Raw genomic sequence first — 25,775 nt, 5'->3', positions numbered from 1 at the left:
GGAGTGAATTCTAGGATAACCAGGGACATAGAGAAATCTTGTCTTGAAAAGCAAACGAACAAAAAATGTCCCTGTTTCCAAATTAAGACGCATTTACAGTGTCTTTGGGGGTTGTGACCCACAGGTGGAGAACCACCTAGATTAATCACATATGTTTGGAGAGTTCAAGATTTTCAAGATTTGGTTATACTCTTCCTTTTTTATTTTTTTTTCTTTTTCTTTTTGTAGTACTGTGGGAATGAATTTAGTGTTTGTAAAGGTAATCAACAGACCAAGAAATAAAAATAGTTCAGAAATAAAGCATGTTTGGTGGCTCACAGTTATAATCCTAGCACTTAAAAGGTTGAGGTTTGTATAGTGAATTTTGTTCATACTCCAACCCTCTTTCAAAAAACAGAACATAAAAGTCTGTTTGTGCCGGTGACTTCCATTTTCTGACTCTAGCTGTCAGTCCTTCTCAGTCAAATCACAAAGAAGGATAATCCTCCCACTTTATAGTGGGATCGCTCTTGCTGAAGTTGGCAAGTGTTGCTAAATAAAAAGAAACAGTGTTCTTCTCTGCTTTCATCCTATTGTCCGCTTTTTAGTGGCAAATGACACTGACATTGTTACTTAATGTTGTCCTTCAGACCGGGTACCGCCTGGGTTTTTCCTTCCTTTCTGAAGCTGCAACTGTTCCAATTCCTAGATCCTCCTCCAACCTGCCCATTTTAAGTGCTGGCAGTTGTTCTCTGATGGTACGGTGGACCCTCTTCTTATTCTAAGTGATTTCAGCTTTTCATCTGTACCAGACAAAGGGTCTATCTTTAGAAAAAAAATCCAGTTTTGCGATTTTTAAGACGAAAACAGAAAAAAATATTAGAGAATGGGGCTCTATAGAACCACCCCGCCCAGCAGAGCCAGGTAGCAGGCGGTAGCGCTCGGTTCTGCCTCCTTTCTCACTTAGAGCGTGCGTGACTGGAGACACGTACAACCAACCAGTGAGAAGGAGTGGTCATGAGTGCCACGATCTTGGCCCAATCACAGCAGAGTATGGTAGAAGGCCCCGCCCAGATAGATGGGGGCGGGGCTCGGGTGGAGGTGACGGTCATCTGATCTGCAGCGGCCTCAGAGGCCCAGGCACTGAAGGCTGAGGGTATGATGGCGGCAACAGTGGTGTCTCGGATGCGAATGGGAACACGGCGGCTTCCAGTCCTGTGGCTGCCTCTGTCGTTGGTGGCGGTGGCGGCGGCAGTGGCCACTGAGCAGCAGGTGCCACTGGTACTGTGGTCGAGTGACCGGTGAGCGGGTTAGGACAGGTCGGGTCGGGCTGGGCCCGGCCGAATTGAGTCGGGCCAGGTGGGGTTCATGAGGATGGTATTGTGTGCCGCAGGGGATGAGCCGCCCTCGCTGAACTCCAGAGCTGTCCTTGGCCGGGGGCTTCGAGGCCCAGATGGAGTCTGTCTCTTAGTCATGGGCTTGCTTCACGACGACCAGTGTTGAGCTCTCAGCCTCCCCCACCCACGTTAAGCCGGGAGCCCATGGGCTTAGGATCTCAAGCCACGCAATCACATCTGACTGTTTATCTTCTGTCCGTTTCTAGGGACCTGTGGACTCCTGTGGCCGACACACATGAGGGCCATATCACCAGCGATATGCAGCTTTCTACCTACTTAGACCCTGCCCTGGAGCTGGGCCCCCGCAATGTACTGCTGTTCCTACAGGACAAGGTGAGGCTGCCCCAGTCTACGTCTTTGTCAGCGGGAGGCAGACCCCGCCCCACCCCCACTGCTGGTTCCCCAAGTGTGGTGACCTTGTCCCACAGGTAAGCAGGTGTGGCTAGATTTTCGTGAAGATTTGTAGAATATGCTTCAGTGGGAACAGGAGACCCATGTAAATGGCAAGGACTTGATTTAGGAAGCAAGGAGTCAAACATCAGATACCGATCTAGTACTCAGCATTATTTTATGGTGTCTCAGCATGTGGGGGAATTATCACAGATAAGAAGATTCACTTTGGGGCAAGATCAGTGACTCGCCCAATAACTAATTGTTGGTAGAATTGTATTTTTTTTTTTTTTCGAGACAGGGTTTCTCTGTAGCTTTGGAGCCTGTCCTGGAACCAGCTCTGTAGACCAGGCTGGTCTCGAACTCACAGAGATCCGCCTGCCTCTGCCTCCCGAGTGCTGGGATTAAAGGCATGTGCCACCACCGCCTGGTTTAGAATTGTAATTTTTAACTGTTAAACAATTGTAATAGGAATAACTGGAAAATGACTCTATTTAGCCACATATACTGTGCTCAACTGATATCATTTTCTTGGTTTAACCACTAATGAAAGTAATGTTGAAGAGGTAAAATTAGTTGCTGAAGGTCCAGATTTGGAGATAGCATAACACAATGCTTCCAGCTTGGGGGTATCAGACCTATCCCCCAGTTTTGTGCTGAGCCAGCATTCTATTTTGCTTTCACTCCAGATGTGTACACCCAGAGCAGGAGTATGGACTATGAGAAGGTTCTAGTGCAGTATAAAGTTATTGTTCAGGAGGATGTCAAGTCTCTGCTTGTCCCTTCCTCTTTAGTGGCTTGGCTGGCTCATTTTGTTTGTGGCCTCCCTCTGTTGCTGTGTCTGCTGATGGTGGTGATTATGTTAGTCAATAGTCCTTTCGAAAGGTGGTAAATGACAGAGAAGACTGGAACTCAGTCCTACCACTTGTTTCAGCCTTGGGGCATGTGGAATAATCTTTTTAAACCACAGTTTCTAAGTGTAAAATGAAGATAACCATCTGCCACAGTCTCCCAATCTTAGGGTATTTCCTTCTTTTGCCAATGATAGAGTGCTTAGTATGTGTTAGGAAGTAGACACTCTTGTGAAGGCAAGTGGTTAAGAGCTAAATTGGAGCCTGGTGACAGTGGTACATGCACGCCTTTAATTCCATCACTTGGTAGGCAAAGACTGGTAGCTCTCACTGAGTTCATGGCCAGCCTGGTCTACAGCTTAAAAAAAAATGAGCTAAGTTGGATGACGTCAGTCCTTTAGTTTATAGAAGGAAGAAGGCTAAGGCAACACAATAAGGAAGGACACTGTTTTAGATAACAGTGTGGCCAGGCAGGGTCTCAGGAGGTAACATCTTGTTAGCAGGAGGGAGTCATGTGACTTGAGGAGGGACATTACTGGCAGGAAAGTAGCAGGTGTAAAGGCCCTAGGCATGGGAGTGCTCTTAGTAAGTTCAGGGGAGTGCTTGTGTGACCAGAGCCTAGTGAATGAAAGGGTCCCGGGTACGAGATGGTCCGCTAGGTCGCCTAGAGATGGAGCCACTAGAGGAAAGATTAGTGGCAGTTCTGAGTACAACAAAACCTTGCATATGTAATACAGAATATAGGAGAGTATAGAAGAAGAGGAGGCTAGGAAAGGAGGCTAGGCTTATGTATACTAAACACAATGAGTTTAGGGAACCTGGTTAAGATTCCTTCTGGTCCTAACTGGAAAAAGTCAGAGGAAGCTAGCTGGTGGTTGAAGGGAGGAGGACTAAGATACTTACAGATTGTAGAGGGAGGGCATGAGATTGGAGTTACTGGGGTCCTGGGAGCTCAGAAGTCCCAGTTTCCTCCATTGTGTTTCATTATTTTCCTCTCTCCTAACTCCCACCAAAAATGGTGGGGCAAGCAAGAACTTCTTCCCCTTAAAAGGATCCTATCCAGACTAAACATGGAAGTTCTCATTTGCTCTGACTTCTACTTCCCTCTTAGGAGGCATGCAATAAATGTTCTTTACTGTCTTCTTCCTCTTCCCCAGCTTCCCTTCCCAGTTCTTGCTGGCTGACTCTTGTTTTGTATTTTATCATGAGACAACTGTCTGTAGATCTCCCAACCCTATGACTACCTTCAATGTCTTGTCACCCTGCCCTCAGAGTACTGGGGAGGAAAGAGTGAGCTTTCCACTCACCCCCACCACAAGTGCTGGTGGTTAATTGTTCTCCCTACACGCCAAATCTAACTTGTAATGTTTTTTAGCCCTGAGAATTCTCGCCCCTGCATCCCCCCACAATTTTAGTCTTTGTTCCTTGCCCAACCTCCTAGGATATCTCTCTCTTCTGCTTACCTTTTAGCTAAGCATTGAGGATTTCACAGCATACGGTGGTGTGTTTGGAAATAAGCAGGACAGTGCCTTTTCTAACCTGGAGGTAAGGGTCTGCTCACAGCCCCAGCTAAGAGGACAGATGATAATACATTCTGTACTCTCTCTCCCAGAGAGAGGACCAGAGGCTTTGAGGGTAGAGGGCCTGGGATCTGAGTGTCAGATGTGAGACATTTACTTTATAACCCATTGCAAGATCTCTGTGGGGTGTGGCTTTCCAGGCAAGGTTTTTAGAGGTTATTAGGCCCATTGTTCTCTGGCTTACTTTGCCTTTCACCTCTCCCCTAACGTCAGAATGCCCTGGATTTGGCCCCCTCCTCACTGGTGCTTCCTGCTGTGGACTGGTATGCAATCAGTACTCTGACCACCTACCTTCAGGAGAAGCTTGGGGCTAGTCCCCTGCATGTGGATCTAGCTACCCTAAAGGAACTGAAGCTCAATGCCAGCCTCCCTGCCCTGCTGCTTATCCGTCTGCCCTACACAGCCAGGTACAGCCTGGGTGGCACAGCCTCCAGCTTTGCACTTCAAGAGATGGGTAAAGTCCTAGGCTGTGAGCTTTGGGGAGAGTTGAGCCAAATATTCCCTCACCATATGTTCACCACCTTCAGACTGTTCCAGAAAGTTCCTTGTGTGCCCAGAAGAGACAGGAATAACTTCCTGTCAGGCTGTGACTTACAAGTATCCACCACTGAGTTATGCCTATTGGACCTCCAGAAATGAGGCAGACATGGCCCTTACTTGTAGAAAAACCTCTTCGCCCACTAAGGCCCTCTTTATTAGAATTGTGGTCAGGGGCTGTGCCTGCAAAATGGGGAAAGGGAAATGGGATTCCAGGCAGGGGCACTGAAGCAAATAGAAGTACAGGGGCTAGCTGCTACTGCTGAGCTGGGCCTCTTCATGGCTGTCAGGGCAGCAGCTGAAGTGCATAGGCTTGGTGAGTGGGGCTAGCAGGGAAGGAGATGCTGGAAGGGCTGAGAGAAAGGTAGTGAGCCACATTGAACTGCTCCAGGCAAGCTTGAGTGAAGAGCAACCTGCAGGCCTCTTGCTTTCTTCTTATCCATAGCTCCGGTCTGATGGCGCCCAGGGAGGTCCTCACAGGCAATGGTGAGTGTGGTCCCAGAGGACTTATTTCCTCATCTTGCCTTCGGGCCAGGAAGATAGAACTGATTTCTCTTTACTACAAGGGTGGCCCCATTTCTCAGAGCAGCTAACAGCTGTAGGGACATAGTGGCTGGCTTCTGTAGTCAGCTTCACCTGACAGAGGTGGCTTATGACCCCCTGTGTAAGAACCCTGGAACTTAGTTTCTGCACAGGTCTAATGATTCAATGGACTTAATAGACCATTAACCTTATACAAAGCAATTAGGAGGACTTGTCTTTGTTGTAAAGGACAGTCTATCTGCATGGAAAGGGAGTTGGGTAGATACGGAGTTGTCTATATCGCTATATATTTTGTTTCACTTAAGGTTGGGCTTGGCATTATAAAGTCAATGATTAAGGCCACAGATGTCCCCAGAGAGACTGGCACAGTGGGTAGGAGGAAAAATACCTTGTTTTAGGGGTCTTCAGTGGAGACTAACAGCACTGATTTTCTCAAGGTCTAGAAGGTCTCTATAAAGCAGAGAGTGGGGAGTATTTAAGCATACTACCTGGTGACTTGGCTCTGTGTTCTCCTGTCACTCTTCAGATGAGGTCATTGGACAGGTACTGAGCACACTCAAGTCTGAAGAAGTCCCTTACACCGCGGCTCTTACTGCAGTCCGCCCTTCTAGAGTATGTACTGTTCTAGCAGGGGCCCTGGGGCATGGGGTTGTGAGGTTATTGGTGAGTGTGCCTGGAGATGGAAGGGTATGTCGCAGGCAGGGCCTCCCAGGAGTCCTCAACTTGGGAGATTAGTGGACAAAGGATTGCTTCCTCTATCCACAGGGCCTTTTTTCCATCTCGTTTGTGAACCACTTGGGCAGTGTTCATGCACACTTGCTGCAAGTGATCATAAGTTTAGAGAGATGGAATATCAGGGCTAGGGACTTTCAGATGGTGTACAGGGTACCCGGTGGGGAGGAAGACCATTACAGTAGATTAGGCTTTGTTTTTAGGACTGTTGAAAGGGTTGTTGAATGTTTCTGCAGGTGGCCCGTGATGTACCCATGGTGACTGGGGGTCTAGGTCGCCAGCTGCTTCAGACTCAGGTGGCAGCACCTATGATCCATCCTCCTGTGAGTTACAATGACACTGTTCCAAGGATCCTGTTCTGGGCACAAAACTTCTCTGTGGCATACAAAGACGAGTGGAAAGACTTGACTTCCCTCACATTTGGTGTGGAGAATCTTAACTTGACTGGCTCCTTCTGGAACGACTCCTTTGCCGTGTAAGGGCAAAGGCAGGGAAGAAAGGACTGTTATCATACATGGCCTTCTTGCCACTGTGAGCACAGTACAGGGCAAGAATGTAGGATCAGGTGTACATGTGTTGAGGGTGAAGAAGGTCTTTGTGTGGTATGTTCACCAAGGAGTTGGTGAAAGTATCACAGGGTGATGTTGCTGGGAGGTTACTGGAGAGGGAGCCTCTCACAAGTATTGCCTTCCCATGTTTTTAGGCCTTGGTTGATGGGTTCTGGGTTATTATCATCACACAGTCCCTTGGGACCCTGGTCCTTCTTTGAGCTCAACCCCTGGGATTGCATGTGGGCAAAAAGCAGACCAACTGCCAAAAACCAGTTCTAGGCCTCCTACCCCTGAAACTTCAGCAGACAGCTAAATGCCCTTTAAGAAGGGGCTGAAAGAGGTCCAGGGGACTCAGGACAACCACATGAAGGAATCGTAAGCTGGAGATGTTGGACCTAGGTCCTGACCCTCCAACTGCTCCTGATTTGGTTTTGACTGGAGCCTTAGTTTTCCCATCTGCTAACTGGGGACACTGTATTGGCAGGTGATTGTAAGAATGAACCTAGGGCAGCTTAGGTTGGAACCCATTTGAGGAGGATCTTGCTTAAGGTCCTTCTAGGGTCTGACAGCACCTCTCTACCTTGTCCTGCAGGCTTTCACTGACCTATGAACCACTCTTTGGTGCAACAGTGACATTTAAGTAAGTTCTGGTGACTGAAGTGTGTTTGGGCTGGTATGTCCATTCTTTTCTGTTCATCTGACATCTCTGCTACTCTTACTTCCAGATTCATTCTGGCTAGTCGCTTTTACCCAGTGTCTGCCCGATATTGGTTTACCATGGAACGACTTGAAATACACAGCAATGGTTCTGTTGCCCATTTCAATGTTTCCCAAGTCACAGGACCCAGCATCTATTCTTTCCACTGTGAGTATGTCAGCAGTCTGAGCAAGAAAGGCAATCTCCTTGTGACCAACGTGCCCTCACTCTGGCAGATGACTCTTCACGACTTCCAGGTATTGGAAGGGGGATGGGCTCCAAGCTGGTGGCAGTAGGGGGAGAGAAGAGCTCAGAAAATCTCAGTATGGCCGGGCGGTGGTGGCATGCGCCTTTAATCCCAGCACTCGGGAGGCAGAGGCAGGCGGATCTCTGTGAGTTCGAGACCAGCCTGGTCTACAAGAGCTAGTTCCAGGACAGGAACCAAAACCACAGAGAAACCCTGTCTTGAAAAACAAAACAAAAAAAAATCTCAGTATGGCTTAAGGATATAGCTGAGAGCTCCATCCTTGTGATATCTCTGAAGGTATAGACTGTTCACTGATTCTAGAACCCCAGCTCTTGCTATCTGTAGGAACTTGTAATCCCTTCTGATCCATGTCTATGTGTCTCCTAGATCCAGGCCTTCAATGTAACGGGTGAGCAGTTCTCCTATGCTAGCGACTGTGCTGGCTTCTTCTCCCCAGGCATCTGGATGGGGCTGCTCACCACCCTCTTCATGCTTTTCATCTTCACCTATGGCCTGCACATGATACTCAGCCTCAAGACCATGGATCGCTTTGATGACCACAAGAGCCCCACCATCACTTTGACACAGATTGTGTGACCTGTGTCAGAAAGGAATTGAGGGAGTGTTGGTGTCTAGGTTGTCATCTTGGCACAGTGGATGGAAGGGTTTGTCCTCTTCCTATTATAGCATGAACCTTATACTACCCTCAGCCTGTTTTGCTTCCTCTTCAACCTGCTTAGGGACTTTCCTGGGGCTATCCCCCTTCTCTTCCAATGAAGTGTATATATATTCTTCATAGATATTAGGCAAATCTTCCAGGTTCCACCATCATGAGGGAAAGGGACATTAATTCTAGGGTTCCTTTTCCTCTTTTCCCCCTTATTTATTCTTGCCCCTTGGCTACTATTCCTTGCTGTTTATAGTGCTTTTGTGTAATTAATGCTCACTCCCAAAGCTTTATGAAGCTTCCAACAACAGCAATGAACTTGAAGTTTCTTGAGTTTGATAGGTGTGAAGACTACTTAACTGTCTGTCCAGCTTGGGTGTTGTTTTTGGGTGATGTGTTAAGAATGAGCAGTACACTGGGGTTTATTTCTATGGCCAGAGAAGGAAGAGACCTCTACGAGGACTGGTGAGCAGAGTGTGCTCACTGGGTTTCTGACTTGTTCCTATTAGGATTGCCTGTCAAGAGGCGGGGATGGGGCTGCTCTGTTTTTTCCTTCCTAATAAAATAAAGACGTGTTGCCATGTGTTGGGCTTTGGCTTCGTGTCATTTTTGATAGTAGATTTGTTCTTGACCGAGGGGAAGAAGTTCCCAGGTGTGTGGTCCTGTCAGGAGGGAGGTGAGACTGGAAAGGTGGGAGAATCTTCAGCAAGCTGATACTCTAACCAGTTAGGGTAGAGGCCTGTTATTTCTCCTGAGTCCTGAGGACGGTAGCTCTCTCAATGAGATACCGGCAGCAGCAAAAACACACCACAGGGCCTTGCTGTTTCTCCCAGGGGAGCGGGACGGGAGCGCGCTGGGCGGGACGGGGCGGGGCGCGCGCGGCTCCCGCGCACGGATCCTTTGCGGGCGCAGCACCTGCAGCGGGTCCGCCCCGCCCCGCCCCGCCCCATATTTCTCTGGGCTCGTAAAGATCGTCGTTGTACCCGGAGTCGTGCTGGTGCTGGGTCTCAGGCGCCGGAAGCCCTTCCAGAAAACAAGCGGGGGGAAACAGTGATTTCGGTAGGGCGTGGCAGGACCCGAAGAGGGAGAGGGACTCTTTGACGCGGCGGAGGGATAGGGAGACGACTGATAGCCGCCATCTTTGGTTCAGTGCGGCGGCAAAGGCAGCGGCTGCTGTGGTGAAGGAGGAGGAGGAGCCGAGCGGGTGCTGGTACCAAGGCCTGATCATGGATGAGGAATACGATGTGATTGTGCTGGGGACAGGTCTTACCGTAAGTGCCAACTCCGGCGCTCATAGCCATGCATCCTGCCTTTCCCATCCCCCGTGGTGATGCAGAGCTCTGGCCACCCGACTCATTCTGCCATCATTGCGGTCCTGTCTCCTGTCCTGGCAAAGTCAGCCCCGCGCCCACCCCTCTACCTCACCCTATGATGTCGGCTCTATTGCGCTGTCATGTTCTCAAGTCCCCGTAGAGGGCCCCCTTTCAGCCTGTACCCCTGCACCCTAGGCCTTAAACCCGGACCCCTCTCCTTTTCCTTATTTGTGTCACTAAGATGGAAAACTACCCCCTCCCCCTACTGGACCGGTTGCACCCAGCTCCCACCCATCGCCCGCACTCATTATTTGCTTAGCATCCTTGATTAGCATCCCTCACCATTTTGTGGTGATCACACTAGGGCATAGAGTATGAAGGTTTGGGTATGGGGGCTTTCCAAGGGTGGGCTCTCATCCGGCCTTTCTGCCTTTTGGGAGGGGATGGGGAAACCCAAGGAATGTTCTAGAAGCAACAGCAGTGGGGGATAGTTAGCACATTCCCTCTACCCCAACCCGGTTTTCCATGGAGATCTCAGGCTGAATATATCCTCGGCCTTTGTCCTTGGGCTAGTGACAGTGACTGTGAGGGTGGGGTGTTTGTCTTCCCTGCTTCCTCTAAATCTTGTGGTTTGCATCTTGAATCTGGACCGGTAGATAGGGCCAGAAGGGTCAGGGGCTACTGTCCTTTGACGGAGAAGCAGCTCAGGGTGGGGTCTGGCATTTTGAGGTCTGGCCTTCCCTTTCTTAGACCCTTTGAACTGGTTCTTCTCCAGATTCCTTGTCTTTTTGTGGGCTCAGAGCAGGTGGATACTTTCTTGGCTTGTTGGTGCTAGAAGACTGTCCTTGGGTCTGGTGGAAGCTCTGCCTCCCTAAGTCTACTTTAATGCTCTAGTAGTTCACCGTTTTGCCCAGCAGGTTTATAAAGGAGACATCACATGAAACCATCTTCCCTCTCCCCAGTGTTAGGCATTACAAGAGCCAGGGCTTTATATTGTGAGATTTGTGGCAGGTTTGTGTCAGGCACAAATCAGGGATGCAGGTCAGAAGGCAAATAGGCGTATAGCTGTAAATGCCACCCCCTTCCCTAGGAATGCATCCTGTCTGGCATCATGTCTGTGAATGGTAAGAAGGTGCTGCACATGGACCGGAACCCCTACTATGGGGGTGAGAGCTCTTCCATCACACCCCTGGAGGAGGTAAGGCTTCTTGGACCTAGGCTTAGACCCAGATCCCTTGTTAGTTTCTCACATAGGTGCATGGGGTGAAGTAATTTCCAGGTGCTGGGCAGGAGAGTGGGAGAGGGATGGGTGGTCCTTGACATTTTTTTTCTTCCTATCCTACTTTCAGCTATATAAGCGCTTTCAGTTGCTGGAAGGGCCCCCTGAGTCAATGGGCCGTGGCCGAGACTGGAATGTTGACTTGATCCCAAAATTCCTCATGGCCAATGGTGAGGGAGATTAAGAAGATGATGTATATGGTTGATTGGGGGGTAGTGGTGATTGGGAAGACCAGAGGGGAGGGTTAAGCTCCAGAATAAGGTCAGTCAGACAACTGAGAGCTTTTGAAGGAAGCTCCACTGATGTCCCTTCTTCCCTCTGGACACAGGTCAGCTAGTAAAGATGCTACTGTATACAGAAGTGACTCGTTATCTGGACTTCAAGGTGGTAGAGGGAAGCTTTGTATACAAGGGAGGCAAGATCTACAAAGTACCATCCACTGAGACTGAGGCCTTGGCTTCTAGTGAGTATGAGTCTCCTTAACCAGAGAATAAGGGGATAGGAGGAGGCAAACTATTCTCAAGATCGGCAAAAGATTTGCCTAAGCCTAAACTTAGCTCCACATAGTACCAGAGGCCCCTTGCTTTATAGTACCTTTATTGGACAGTACTATCTGTCCTGGCAAATTGCCAGAAAGGAAGCTCATAGAGGAGGATTTCTTTTTGGCAGAGGGCCTACCTGATCCCCATAACATCCCCAAGTGGAACTGGGAAGGCCTTTTCCTACAAACAGAAAAACTGAGGCTGAGAAGGGTGGGGCAGGGTTACATGACTGAGCTCTGGTGGGAGCCAAGATACCAACTTTCTTGGCCTGTTCTGGTGGAAAGAGGAGTTTTATGTCCCAGTAATACAAAGGGTCTTCTCAATACCCTTCCTTCAGATCTGATGGGCATGTTTGAAAAACGACGCTTCCGAAAATTCTTGGTGTTTGTGGCAAACTTTGATGAGAATGACCCCAAAACCTTTGAGGGTGTCGACCCCCAGACTACCAGCATGCGCGATGTCTACCGGAAGTTTGATCTGGGCCAAGATGTCATTGATTTCACTGGCCACGCCTTGGCGCTCTACCGCACTGATGAGTGAGGGGAAAGCTGGCTGGTGGCAGGAGCCCCTTTGTCTGGCTTGCACCTTATCTTCCCCATACCTGCCTATTGTATCCACTGCCCACCCTGCATATCCCTTTTACAAGCTCACCTGTTACATTTCCATACCTCTCTTCCATTTGACCCATACCTTTGCCAGGTCACAAAGGGTGGTGGGAAGGCTGGGTGTTGTTGTCTTTGAAGGTGAGCAGGGATGCTGCTGTCACAGCATCTTCTCTTGTTCCCCAGCTACCTAGATCAGCCCTGTCTTGAGACTATTAACCGCATCAAGTTGTACAGTGAGTCCTTGGCCCGGTATGGCAAGAGCCCATATTTGTACCCACTCTATGGCTTGGGTGAGCTGCCCCAGGGCTTTGCAAGGTAAGGACCCGTTTTTTTTTCCTCCCAGCTGGCATTAATGGGTAATAATAAGGCCAATAAGCCAGGTGGTACTGCAAGCCTCCCAACATTTGGGAGGCAGAGGCAGGCGAATCTCTGTGAGTTCTAGGATAGCCAGGGCTGCTACACAGAGAAACCCTGTCTCGAAACACCAAAATAAAACGAAATAAATAAGAGATTACGGCCAAGAATGGAAATTATCTCCTTGAGCATTTTTGTGACGTCTCCTACCTTCCCATTTACTCTTCATGTACATTGTTCCATCCCTGGGTAATGAGGGCACAGCCCTAGTACATTAAAGTGCAGAGTAAAGTCTGGAGAGTTGGCTCAGCAGATAAGAGCATTTGTTTTATTTTGTTTTTTGGTTTTTCGAGACAGGATTTCTCTGTAGCTTTAGAGCTTGTCCTGGAACTCACTCTGTAGAACAAGCTGACCTCAAACTCACAGAGATCTGCCTGTCTCTCCTCCCAAGTGCTGGGATTAAAGGCATGTGCCACCACCACTCGGCAAAAGCACTTATTTTCACAGAGGTCCCAGGTTCAATTCCAACACCCACATGGTAGCTCACAAGTGTTCATAACTCCAGTTTTAGGGAATCCAACACCCTCATCTGACTTCCTCAGGCACCAAGAATTCATGTGGTATACAGACAAGAGCAAATAAAATACATACACATAAAATAGTGACTATAAAAAATATTTAAATAGGGGGCTGGAGAGATGGCTCAGAGGTTAAGAGCATTGCCTGCTCTTCCAAAGGTCCTGAGTTCAATTCCCAGCAACCACATGGTGGCTCACAACCATCTGTAATGGGGTCTGATGCCTTCTTCTGGCCTGCAGGCATACATGCAGACAGAATATTGTATACATAATAAATAAATATTAAAAAATATTTAAATAGTAAATGAAATACAAAGTAAATGAGACGATCACTATTAACATAGTTTCCCCAGCTCCTGGTAGCACGAGTACTAATTCTAGGACCCCAGAACCTTGAGGTTCGGCTTTCTTACAAGCTGGCTCTTTTCCAGAGAGTCCTTTATTCTGAATTCCTGGGCTCTTTCTTTGGGGAGCTACTCCTTTATGCTATGCTCATTGGCCCTTTGCAAAATAGAATATTCTGGATGGAAGCTCCAGAGAGGAAGGAGTATGCCAAGACGGGCCCCAAGTTCATAGGAAGGATACCTGAAATAGTTGGAGTTAACTATTGCCTACCTGGGCAGTTTTCTCTATCTCACTGGTAGGGCGGGAATAGTACAGTAGATTTGGTCCCCATTCTTCTGAGAAGACTTCCCCATCATTTTCCTTACTACAGATTGAGTGCCATCTATGGGGGAACATATATGCTGAACAAACCTGTGGATGACATCATCATGGAGAATGGCAAGGTGGTGGGTGTGAAATCTGAGGGAGAGGTAATTATGCCTTGTGCATTTGTTACTGTGGCTCAGTTAAGGTTTAGTCTTTTTTAGGGCTATGTTCATAGGGAGCCTTATTGCTGATAAGTTTGCTGTTGCTTAACCCTGAGAGCCTTATAGCTAGGAACTGGGAGATCAATAAAAGTCTACATAGCTATTCCTGTTGACAGAAAGTATCCTTCAAATTGCTAGGTAAGGTGGTGTGTGCCTGTAATTCCAGTTCTAGGGAGGCAGAGGCAGAGGCAGATGGATTTAAATCAAGACGTAATCTTCAGAAGCCACATGCTGTGTCTTTTGTCCTGAAAGCATTCTTTTGGAAAGGGTATCATGTATCCCAGGCTGGCTTCAAATAGTCTATATAGCTAAGGATGAACTCTTAATCCTTACACTTCCAGCTTCTTCATGCTGGGATTACAGGTGTGTTTTAACATACCTGGTTTATGCAGTGCTCGAAATCTAACGTAAGACTTTATGCATGATAGGCAAGCATTCTACTAACTGAGACATATGCCCCTGCCCAAGAAAGCATCCTTTAGCCTGGTATGGTAGTGAGGTGTCTCAGGGAGGAAGATCCTGAGTTTCAGACCAGTTCGGGCCAAATAGACTCAAACAAAAACCCCATCAACAGCAAAAAAGTATTTGGGATCATTGTGTTTCAGCAGTAGGGTCACCACCTAGCCCTGCATGTGAGGGCTCACCTCTATGAGCTTCAAGAAAGGGGCTATGTGCATAGGAGGGGTGCTGATGACAACTCAGCTGCCTGGCTTGACTTTTGACTTGGCTTACTACTACACAGAGCAAGGGGTAAAGTCATCTGGTGCCTTTACAGGTGGCCCGCTGCAAGCAGCTGATCTGTGACCCTAGCTACATCCCAGACCGTGTACGGAAGGCTGGCCAGGTTATTCGCATCATCTGTATCCTCAGCCACCCCATCAAGAACACCAATGATGCCAATTCCTGTCAAATTATCATCCCTCAGAACCAGGTCAACAGGAAGTCAGGTAGGCCAAGCCATGAGGGACTGCCTTCTGTTGCTATGCCTCTATTCTCTCAGGAAGTCTTGGGGATTTGTGTGACATTTTGTTATGGAATATACCTGGGATTGGATGGCCTTCTCTTTATGAGAGCGACAGTTTAAATGCTGTCTGCATGTTGGGCTGGGGAGGGGCAGGTGGGCCAGATTCCTGTCCATTTCCTAAGAACTACCTTTTTGTGTGGTCATTTCCCCTGGCATATGTTAACTGAGTGTTTCCTGTGGTCAGACATCTATGTGTGCATGATCTCCTATGCACACAACGTGGCAGCACAGGGCAAATACATAGCCATTGCCAGCACCACCGTGGAGACTGCAGAACCGGAAAAGGAAGTTGAGCCTGCATTGGAGCTGTTGGAACCCATTGACCAGAAGTGAGGGGCTGAGTCAAACTGGGCAGGCTGGGTTGAAGACCAGGAATGGACAAGGCCTATTGTGAAACTTTAATCTCCCTCTGTCTTCCATTTCCCCTTCAGGTTTGTGGCTATAAGTGATTTGTATGAACCCATTGATGATGGTTCTGAGAGTCAGGTAAGAAACCTGTCTCAGTCAGCCCTGCCTCTTGATGCACACCCAAGATCCTCTGTCTGACTTCTCTGAGCCCTGGGTCTTTGCCTATTTACAGGTGTTTTGTTCCTGCTCCTATGATGCCACCACACACTTTGAGACCACCTGCAATGACATCAAAGATATCTACAAACGCATGGCTGGGTCTGCCTTTGATTTTGAGAACATGAAGCGCAAACAGAATGATGTCTTTGGAGAGGCTGATCAGTGATTGCTGACTCCTCTCCTCCAGCCCCTACTACCCTCTTGCCAACCTGTATGTCCTTCTCTGGGGCAGAGAAGATGGTATGGCTGGGCACATCCCTGTTTCCAGCATCTTCTGCTTCCCCCACCGCATTCCCATCACCCACCTCATTGATTTGATTCACCGACCAAATCCTTAACCTTAGCGATAGTTTGGGAGATGGGGGTTGGATAGTATCCTCTTTCTTGGCCTACTCTTGTTCTAGGAAAAGAGGATTCCTATGTGTGTGTATATATATATATGTATGTGTGTGTGTACGTGTACACCCTAATTCTGCTGTTTAGGAAGGAGTAGAGGAAAAACTGACTCTGCCCCCACTGTTCTTACTCCCTATGTAGTGGCCTTTGTCTTCTCCCCCAACTCTTATGTGTTGGAGAGAAGGGACCCCTCCCAGCACAAAATTGCATTCCTTCTCCCCCTTATAATTTATTCTAATTTATTAACTATAGCCTACCTGTCTGTCCCTCAGCCTTTCTGTGCAGCCTGGGGCTGTAGAGTGAGCTGCCCTGGCCTCTCCCAGCCCTGGCAAAGTCTGGGTTGGGTGAAGGTTTAGGTGTGGCCTCCTCTGGGGGTTGATCTATTTTTAATTTCTTGTCTTTGTGTTGTGTTCTCTGATAAAAAGCAAATGTGAGCAAAGCAGAAGGAGGTGGGAAAGTGGATCCAAACCCCAGTATGCCCTGCCCCATGTCTTTTCCCTTTAGTGGTGGGAAACCCTTATCTTGCAAAGTGAATGTGTCCCCTTCCTCAATCTCTAGTGTATTTCACAGAAAACAGAAACCTCCCAATAAAACTGTTGAAACCTGAATCTGGATCTTTAGGTTCTTTGCTCAAAGTTTGTTGGGTTGTTTTGCAGGAATGCAGCAGTTTAGCTTCTGGAATTAGAACTGTATCCTCAAGGATCAATCAGCAACTGGTGTTGTGTCATCTTTGCATTTGTGGCTTCTTTTTTATCTTTTTGATATATTTTTTTAAGCTTTAGAATTATTTATTGATAATGGTCTTTTTGATATTTTGAGACAGGGTTTCTCTGTGTAAGAGCTCTGGCTGTCCAGGAACTCACTATGTAAACCAGGTTGGCCTTGAACTCTGCTTACCTCTGCCTTCTGAGTGCCGGGATTAAAGGTGTGAGCCACCACTGCCCAGCTGCAGTAGTGGTTTCTAAGTCATAGAGAAGGCATCTAGGTGTGGAGACTTTGGGTTCAAGGCTATTCTAGGCTCTCTGAGGCAGGGAAGCACTCAATGGATAAAGGCACTTTCCAGGCAACCTCTTTGGAGCCCAGCTCCATAATATGACCTTTGCACATGTTCCATGACTTATGCACACACACACACACACACATACACACAAATTTAACATTTTATGTGTATGGGTGTTTTCCTTAGACAAATGTGCACTACTTGCATGACTGCTGTCTGCAAAGGCCGGTAGAGGGAGTTGGATCTCCAAGAACTGGAGTTACAATCTCTTGTGAGCTGCTATGTGGTTGCTGGGAATTGAACCTGGGTCCTCTGGAAGTACCTCTCTAGTACCCATCACTGAGCCATCTCTTCAGTCTCACACTCAAATTTTAAAGCGGGGATTAGGAGCCAGCTTCAGTCCTAGGGAAACAAAGGGACCTATACGTAGCCTTGGATGATAACAAAAAATCCAAGCCACCAAGAGGTAGTGGTTCATGCCTTTAATGCCAGCATTTCGGAGGCAGGGCAGGCAGAGGTCTGTGAATTTGAGGCCAGTCTGGTCTACAGAGTAAGTTCCAGGACCGCTAAGGTTACACAGAGAAATTTTGTCTCAAGAAAAAAAAAATCCAAGCCGCCAAATAAGTGTCAGTCTGTGACAAAGTAGGGGAAATAGCTTCAAAGTTATGAGGACACCTGACCATGAGACATAGCTCAAGAGCTCTAAGAACCAACTCAGGGGAGCGTTGTGCTCAGTCTTGGGGCCAACAGACTTTAAGGGGACTGTAGGTATAGCTTAAGTTAACTTTGAGGGCGTGCAAGAAACTAGGAGACACAGCTCTGTCACAATAGAGCGAGAACTTGTAGTTAATCAAAACACGGTGAGGGAAGGAGCCCAGCCTCCTGTAGGGCGGGGCGAGGTGTGATCACGTGCCAGAGTCACGGGCGGGCGTAAGGCAGGGCCAGCGTCCCTACGTTCCCTAGTTGGTGACGTCATAGTCAGCTGACTAAACCGCCGTCGCCAGGACTCCTTCAGGCAGAAGTCTCCACCGCCACTGTCGTCGCCGCCACCGCCGCTCGTTGCCACCGCCGCCACTGCCGCCACAGCCATAGCCATAGTCACTATGGCTCAGTATAAGGGCGCCGCAAGCGAGGCGGGCCGCGCCATGCACCTGATGAAGAAAAGGGAGAAACAGCGTGAGCAAATGGAGCAGATGAAGCAGAGGATCGCAGAGGTGTGGGCCAGGCCGGGGCGCCTCAGAGCATGCGCTTCGCGCGGGCCCCCTGGCGGTCTCATGCTGCTTGACTCTTGGGAGACCACTAGGCGGGCTAGGAGAGCCCAGAGGGCGGGCCCCGCACCGGGGGCGGGACTTGGTTCTGCATCTCTGACTGGTATTGGAAGTCAGCTGAGAGAGTGTAATCTGTAAAGTGGGCTCAGTGTTGGACCTTGTCAGAGATTGAGACCACTAGCTTGTGAAAACTTCAGCAGGAGAGATCCACAGTGGTGGCACTGATGTTGGGTGAGACTTGAGCACAGAGTTTCCTAGTTCATGTTCCCAGGCTTCCGATACATACAGGGAAGAGTTCATTTCCTGTGGAGAGGCACAGGAGTATGCCCCTGAAGCTCATTCCAGAGCCTTTAGTATCCCAGAGTACTAGTGCATCCCTCAGGGCTTCAGTGAGTGGCCACTGGATTCAGGGGCGTGGTACCAAGGAGACCTTGGCTTAGTCAAAGGGCAAGACTCCTGACAAAAGCAGGGCCTTAGCTCTCTAGGTGAGAACAGGCCCTATCTAGGGAAGTGAGAAACCAAACCCAAGAACCAGCCATCAGATGGAGGTATCATCAACCCTCAGTCATGCTTGGATTGACACGTAGTTCTCTAGTTCTGACCTCATTGCCTCAGTGGCAGCTGGAAGTATACTTCTGCTGGCCATTCATTTGGAAATCCTGGTCAGAGAGGGACCTAAATGGTACTTATTAAGATAGGACTGGACTGAAGAACAGTGACCTGGATGACTGCTGACAGCATCCTGGGCCAAAAAGAAGGAAAATTCTCACAGGGATCCCTCATTTTCTTGTTTTTTTTTTTTTTTTTTTGTTATTGTTTTGTTTTTCGAGACAGGGTTTCTCTGTGGTTTTGGAGCCTGTCCTGGAACTAGCTCTGTAGACCAGGCTGGTCTCGAACTCACAGAGATCCGCCTGCCTCTGCCTCCCAAGTGCTGGGATTAAAGGCATGCGCCACCATCGCCCGACCCTCATTTTCTTGTTTATTCTTTCCTGAAATCCCATGGTTTGGGTCTCAGGATCTTCAACTTAAAGGCTGGGTAAGAAAAAAGGCCAAAGGTGAGTATGGTGGTGGCTGTAGGGTACTGAGGGAGTGCTGATGCCCAGCTGGAGACCTGAAGAGGCCAGAGCAACTTAGAGATTTCAAGGAAAGGATGACCTTTGGCTACTTTAGCCTTCCTAGCTTCATGGACCCTTCCACCTAGAAAAGGAAGGGTGTGTGTCTGTGTTTTCTAAGATTATATCATAGTGTGTGTGGGTACCGATCTGGGACCCACAGCCACTCTTTCACTTCCACAGTGGAGTGGTGGATGACCTTCACTGATGTCCCTCCCCTGCAGGAGAATATAATGAAATCCAACATTGATAAGAAGTTTTCTGCCCACTATGACGCTGTGGAAGCAGAGCTCAAGTCCAGTACCGTGGGTAAGCAAGACACTTGTACCACCTTCTTCCAGAGCCGGGAGCTACTCCTTCACTGGCCCTGGATGACCAGCCTTTCCTCCCCTATCTCCTTGCCTCACAGGTCTCGTGACCCTGAATGACATGAAGGCCAAACAGGAGGCACTGGTGAAAGAGAGAGAGAAGCAGCTGGCAAAAAAGGAACAGTCAAAGGAGTTACAGCTGTGGGTCCCCCATCCTCTCTAAGCAGTCCTCCCTTTATAGTACAGCTAGTGCTTGGGAATTCCTGGGGTGGGTCAGGCTGTTCCCATCCCCATTCCACAGGGAGACCCCATTTTCTGCTTTGGGAGCAGTTGTGGTATCTATTGAGCTCCACACTGGTTCTCACTTTCCAGGTTTATCTTTCTTTCTGTTCCTCTGTAAAGGTGGTGAGTCCTTTCTGAGCCCTTTCTTTTTACTGGGTGCCTGAACAGCCTACATTGTCCCCATTCCTCTCTGTCCCATGACCCCTGTGTCCTTTATGCTTGGTGTGTCATAATCAGAGCCCTTCCCTTGAGCTTGAAGTAAACTAGGGCAAATAGAATCCCTCTGGGGTGCTGGGGAGATCCAGCCTGTGCTAAGTGGACCCCTTGCTAGGCACACAGTGGCTCTGGGTCAGAGAAGGGGCCTCAGGGCAGGAACATGAGGCATGATGGCCATCCATGCCTTGGTAGGAAGCTAGAGAAGCTGCGAGAGAAGGAGCGCAAGAAGGAGGCCAAGCGGAAGATCTCTAGCCTGTCCTTCACCTTGGAGGAAGAAGAGGAGGGAGGTGAAGAGGAGGAAGAGGTGGCCATGTATGAGGAGGAACTGGAGAGGGAAGGTGAGGGCACTGCCAGCCAGAGCTCTGTCCTGGCATTTGGGCTAACATTTGGGCCGGCAAAGGAAGAAGCACAACTCATTTTTTAGCCCTGGTCACCTACTGGGCTTGTGGTCCCCAGTTTCACACAGGGTAAGAGAAAACAGAACTGAGGCAGCACCATGGTTTTAAAGCTAAAATACAGAGGTACTGGCAGCAGGAGACTGAGTCAGAGCTAGGCCAGTAGTCCCTGTACGGGAGCCACCAGTGTGGGAAGTTACCAGAGGACTAGTGCTGGTCTAAAAGGATCCAGAAGCTGTCCTTTGGGGCACACAGGATAAACTGAGGAGAGAAGATAGCCTGCTGAAACTTTCTGAAATAATGGGAATGTTTGTGACTACACTGCCAGGTATTGTGAGGGTTTTTTTTGTTTGATTTGGTATGGTTTTGTTTTTCCAAAATAGAGTTTATCTGTGTAATAGTCCTGGTTGTCTGGAACTCACTTTGTAGACAAGACTGGCCTTGAACTCACACCACTCCATCTGCCTCTGCCTCCCTGAGTACTGGCATTAAAGTGTGTGCCATGCCTGGCCACTGCCAGGTATTGTAACTGCTCACCATAGGTGGGCACTGGTAGTGATTGGTGAATTTGATCTTATACCTTCTGAAATCCAGTGCCCCTAATGTACAGCCCTATATATGTATAATCTGTTCTGTGCCTAGCCAGGCTACACAGTCAGTATGGACTCTGGACACTCAGGAATGCTGCTTTCCTTAGAACTCAGGGGAAATCACTAGATCCATGTGAGAGAAAGAGTCACATGGGGAATAGTTGGGTTGGGTATGAAGGATGAGTATTTTATTAGTTGCAGAGATGGGAGAAGGTTAGGACGAGTAGATAATGAAGTGAAACAGTTGGACTGAAATAACAGGACAAAGGACGCATTTGAGGACTTGGAATAAGTTAGGTAATAGCTGTTATCTTAGTCATGTAGGTCTCCCTTCCTGTGGTTGTTTCCTGCCACTGTAATTTTTTAAAATTTCTTTTATTGAGATTTTCCTCAATGCTAAGATTATAAGTGTGTACCACCACACTGGGCCCTTCCACTTTAGTAGTACATTTAACCCAACTGTATCTGAAATAATACCATTAGATAGCTTGTTGAGCTAGATATACATTCAGTAGTGCTCAGGGCTGTAGGTGGCAAGTAGTGTTTGATTTATTTTGAGACAGGGTCTTACGTAGGTCAGTCTGGCCTTGATAGTCATCTTGCGTCTACCTTAGGAGCAATTCTAGATTGCACAGGTTAGTGTAAAGGTTGTCAACCTCACTGTGTATTAGTGGGATTTTTTTCTTTCAGATAGTCTTACTGTATATCCTAGGCTGGCCTCTAAATTTCAGTGCTGTTGCCTCAGCCTTCTGAGTGCTAGGATTACAGGTGTGTGCCACTACCCCGAGTTCACTGAGACTTTTGAAAAGCACTGGTGGTGAGTTTTCCCTTTCCATCATTTTGAGGTCTTAGCAATAGGAACTAGACATCCAGCTCCCTGGCATCTATGATTATTTCTTTTAGTTTATGCTTGTTATTTATTTAGGTTAGTAGTTCTGTTTTTCCCTTTATTTTTATTTTATTTATTTATTTTAGTGTTTTTGGAAACAAGGCTTTTCTGTGTAATAGCCCTAGCAGTTCTAGAACTTGCTTTGTAGACCAGGCTGGCTTCAAACTCCCAAAGATCTGCCTTCTTTGGCCTCCCGAATGCTGAGATTAAAGGTGTGTGCCACCATCATATGAATGATTATTTTTAAGACAAGGTTTAACTGTAGTTGTGGTATGTCTGGCACTCACTGTGTACACCAAGCTGGGCTTAAACTCTGATCCACATGCCTCTCCTCTTGAGAGTGCTGGGATTAAAGGTGTGTTCCATCAAGGCTGGCTAAGTCAGTAGTTCTTAAAACATGTTCCAGTTGCCTGAGAGACCTTACAGACAGGTCCACGGAGATCAAAACCATTTTTAGTGCAGGCATGGTGCCGCATGCCTTTAATCCCAGCACTCAGGAGACAGAGGTAGGTAGATCTCTGAGTTTGAGCCCATTCTGGTCTACATAAGAGAGTTTCAGGTCACTCAGGGTTACATAAATGTGACTGTCTAAAAACAAAACCACAGAATCGTTTTCTGAAAAATGGTAAGATGTTGTTTGTCTCATTGCTCTAGAGATTACCACAAAGAAAAGGAAACTGGGGAAGAACCCTGATGTAGACACGAGCTTCTTGCCTGACCGGGACAGGGAGGTAAAAACTGCCTGGCTCTGGTGTTGACTTTGGTATTGATCATGAAGTTGACCTTGGTGGAGACTATTGCTCAGGGAGCAGCCCTGAACCTCATCCTTTGTCTATTTCCTCTCAGGAGGAGGAAAATCGGCTTCGAGAAGAGCTGCGTCAGGAATGGGAAGCCAAGCAGGAGAAAATCAAGAGTAAGTACTATATAGCTAGATACAGTTGCTTAGGCCTGTTATCTCAGCATTCAAGAGCTTAAGGCAAGAGGATCTGAAGTTTAAGGTCATCTTTAGCTACATGGCTAGTTTGAAGCCAGTCTTGGCTACATGAGACCCAATCTCGAAAAGTCAAAAACAAAACAGACACAAAAACAATAAGTTCTAGTAGAGTTGAACATGTGTGATCCAGAGTTGGGGCAGTGAAAAAACAGGACTAAGACTCAAGAGGTTCTCTTGCAAATATTCACCTTAGCTATGTAGCCCAAGGGAACTCTGGGCACTTGGGTCTCTAGACCAAGAGGCAACTCTTCTTTGTAGGTGAAGAGATTGAAATCACCTTTAGTTACTGGGATGGCTCTGGACACCGGCGCACAGTTAAGGTAGGCAATGGAAGGGCTCCTTTGTCTTGAGTTCAATAGAAAGCAACTGACAGTCTTGGCTTGGGAAACCTCTGTGGATAGCAGGGTGGATCTTTGTCTTCTTGGAGGTATTTCTTTGGGCTGTTGTCTTTCCTTCCCAACTCACTGTTATACCTGCTTCTGCAGATGAAAAAGGGCAACACCATGCAGCAGTTCCTGCAGAAAGCACTTGAGATCTTGCGCAAAGACTTCAGTGAGCTCAGGTGAGCAAGCTATGTACTGTGTGTGCCTGTGTTATGCACCTGAAGAGCCTGCCTCCCCAGCCAGAGTATCAGACAACCATGCTGACTGCTCCACTGCTGGGAAGATGTTGTGCTGAGCACTGTGCTCCTCAAAGAGGAGAGTTGTGCCCTTTTTTCTTAACTTCCTGCTGTAGAGAGCTCAGGTGAGAGAGCCCTACCTTGGTGATATGGTCCATAAGTGGAAGACACTGGGACTGCTATCCCAGGCTCACTAAACTACACAGCTTCCCTTAAGCATTAAGGCTTAAAGTATTGTACCAACTCACTGACTTCCAGGTATTCATCCCCTCCAATCTCTTTCAGGTCAGCAGGGGTGGAGCAGCTCATGTATATCAAGGAGGACCTAATCATCCCCCACGTGAGTCCCTTCAACCCTGAGTCATGCACACTGTTTCATAGGAGAGTCACTATACTGTTGTGCACTCTTCTAGGGCTAGTAGGCATAGTGGTGCCTGCTCCCACCCTGCAGGTAGGAGTGTGGGGAGTGGGTGATAGAGACCTAGATGGATCATCAAGCTTGCCTTTCCCACCCTCTGCTCCTAGCATCACAGCTTCTATGATTTCATCGTCACCAAAGCACGAGGAAAGAGTGGTGAGTGATTCTAGCTTAGCTTGTTCTAATATGTTGGGAAAGGCAGTAGTATGGCTTTGGGATTACTACTTCTCCCCTCCAGGGCCACTCTTCAACTTCGATGTTCATGATGATGTACGACTGCTCAGTGATGCCACTGTGGAGAAGGATGAGGTATGATAGTGCCAGGGTACTGGGCAGGCAAAGACGTCCTGAGCCTGACATTGGGGTTATCCTTGGGGAGAAGTCACAGGAAGGCAAGGTCAGGTAGGATGACCCTGAATCACAGCCTTCATTCCCCAGTCACATGCAGGCAAAGTGGTGCTGAGGAGCTGGTATGAGAAGAACAAGCACATCTTTCCTGCCAGTCGCTGGGAGCCCTATGACCCAGAGAAGAAATGGGACAAGTACACGGTGAGGAGGCAGGGAAGGCAGGGAGGAAGGTTAGGTCCTGGGAAGTCACTTCTTGGTGTCCCACTGCTGGTTCTGGGCAGTTCAAAGTCAGGGGATGGGAGTCATCTCAGCTTTTAGTGATCTGCAACCATCCTGCCAGGAAACCAGAGATAACTAATCTGACATGGTAGAACATACCTGTAATCTCGCCACAGGAGAGATTGAGGCAAGAGGAGCACCAAGTTCCCAGATACTCTAGGCTACATAGTAAGACCATTATAACACACAAAGAGAGAGAAAGAAAGAGGAGGAGGAGAATCAGAAGTGATATGCTAGCCTGCCCTTATTTATTTCCTGGCTTCCATTCTTTGTTTCATGTGTCCCCATTTTTTCACACCAGATCCGGTGAGCATCCAGAAGTGGGCATGACCTTCACTTTCCCCAGAGTGTCCCTCATGTCTTCAGGGCTCCAGGTGCCTAGATTCCCTGGGATCATGCCAGAGCACTCTGGGAGGATGTTAGTTGCTATTCTCTGGCCCTAATATTGTCATTACTGTTTTTCTCTTTTACAATAAAAAAGTTCACATTGGAGCTGGAGTGCTTACATTATAAGAACCTGTGCTTTATTTTTAGAGAGAGCGAGAGAGAGAGAGAGAAAGAGAGAGTGTGTGTGTGTGTGTGTGTGTGTGTGTGCATGCATGTGTTCATGCATGTGCATGCATGCCAGAAGGCAACCCTGGGTGTCATTCTGTTCCCATCTTTCTTTTTTATTTATTTATTTATTTTTTTGGAGATAGCATCTCTCACTGGCTTGGAACTTGCCAAGTACACTAGGCTAGAAGGTTGGTGAGCCCCAGGGAGCTACCTGTCTATCTCTCCAGGGTTGAAATTGCACATGTATACCATCAGTGTTGGGCTTTTAAAAATATGGATTCTGTGGATTAAACTCATAATCTTTATTTTTATTTATTTATTTATTTATTTATTTATTTATTTATTTTTTGGTTTTTCGAGACAGAGTTTCTCTGTAGTTTTGGAGCCTGTCCTGGAACTAGTTCTTGTAGACCAGGCTGGTCTCGAACTCACAGAGATCTGCCTACCCTGCCTCCCAAGTGCTGGGATTAAAGGCGTGCGCCACCACCGCCTGGCTCTAAACTCAATCTTATGTTTACAAGGCAAACACTTTACCAGCTGAGCTACCTCTCCAGCCCTAAAATATTTTTGTTGAGATAACATGAAATATTTTGGTCATTTTACCACGTGTGTGGTTCATACCTATAATCCTAGCACTGGGGAAGTAGAAGCAGAGGAATAATGAGTTTTGAGATTAGCCTAGGTTGTACAGCAAGTTCCAGGCCAGCCTGAGCTACAGAGTAAGATCCTGTGTCAGTCTCTTTTACAGATCACACCAAAAGATTCTTCTTTTTACCCATTCATTTTATTTATTTCATTAGA

General features: G+C 47.8%; 3 protein-coding genes across 3 annotated transcripts; all 3 read left to right on the top strand.

Annotated features, from left to right (window-relative positions):
- Window positions 1–1,068: 1,068 nt before the first annotated feature.
- On the top strand, window positions 1,069–8,756 carry Atp6ap1 (ATPase H+ transporting accessory protein 1). Its single transcript, XM_057760524.1, has 10 exons — window positions 1,069–1,280; window positions 1,583–1,709; window positions 4,088–4,162; window positions 4,411–4,604; window positions 5,180–5,220; window positions 5,804–5,889; window positions 6,246–6,484; window positions 7,153–7,200; window positions 7,286–7,514; window positions 7,892–8,756. The coding sequence occupies exons 1-10, from the start codon at window positions 1,138–1,140 to the stop codon at window positions 8,099–8,101; spliced, it is 1,392 nt and encodes a 463-aa protein (XP_057616507.1). The 5' UTR covers window positions 1,069–1,137; the 3' UTR covers window positions 8,102–8,756.
- Window positions 8,757–9,126: 370 nt separating this feature from the next.
- Gdi1 (GDP dissociation inhibitor 1) lies at window positions 9,127–16,303 on the top strand. Its single transcript, XM_057760525.1, has 11 exons — window positions 9,127–9,442; window positions 10,575–10,682; window positions 10,834–10,933; window positions 11,092–11,226; window positions 11,643–11,841; window positions 12,094–12,225; window positions 13,558–13,657; window positions 14,490–14,661; window positions 14,923–15,067; window positions 15,170–15,224; window positions 15,319–16,303. Exons 1-11 carry the CDS (start codon window positions 9,398–9,400, stop codon window positions 15,469–15,471), a joined length of 1,344 nt encoding a protein of 447 aa, XP_057616508.1. The 5' UTR covers window positions 9,127–9,397; the 3' UTR covers window positions 15,472–16,303.
- Window positions 16,304–17,692: 1,389 nt separating this feature from the next.
- On the top strand, window positions 17,693–24,911 carry Fam50a (family with sequence similarity 50 member A). Its single transcript, XM_057760527.1, has 13 exons — window positions 17,693–17,915; window positions 19,306–19,390; window positions 19,491–19,590; window positions 20,080–20,225; window positions 22,416–22,492; window positions 22,608–22,674; window positions 23,014–23,075; window positions 23,241–23,317; window positions 23,660–23,714; window positions 23,900–23,948; window positions 24,031–24,101; window positions 24,231–24,341; window positions 24,721–24,911. The coding sequence occupies exons 1-13, from the start codon at window positions 17,805–17,807 to the stop codon at window positions 24,727–24,729; spliced, it is 1,020 nt and encodes a 339-aa protein (XP_057616510.1). The 5' UTR covers window positions 17,693–17,804; the 3' UTR covers window positions 24,730–24,911.
- Window positions 24,912–25,775: the final 864 nt, after the last annotated feature.

Source organism: Chionomys nivalis, chromosome X (genome assembly GCF_950005125.1).
Source record: "Chionomys nivalis chromosome X, mChiNiv1.1, whole genome shotgun sequence".
Taxonomy (NCBI): Eukaryota; Metazoa; Chordata; class Mammalia; order Rodentia; family Cricetidae; genus Chionomys; species Chionomys nivalis.
The sequence above is the reverse complement of the archived record's forward strand: the minus strand, read 5'-3'. Positions and strand labels throughout refer to the sequence as shown.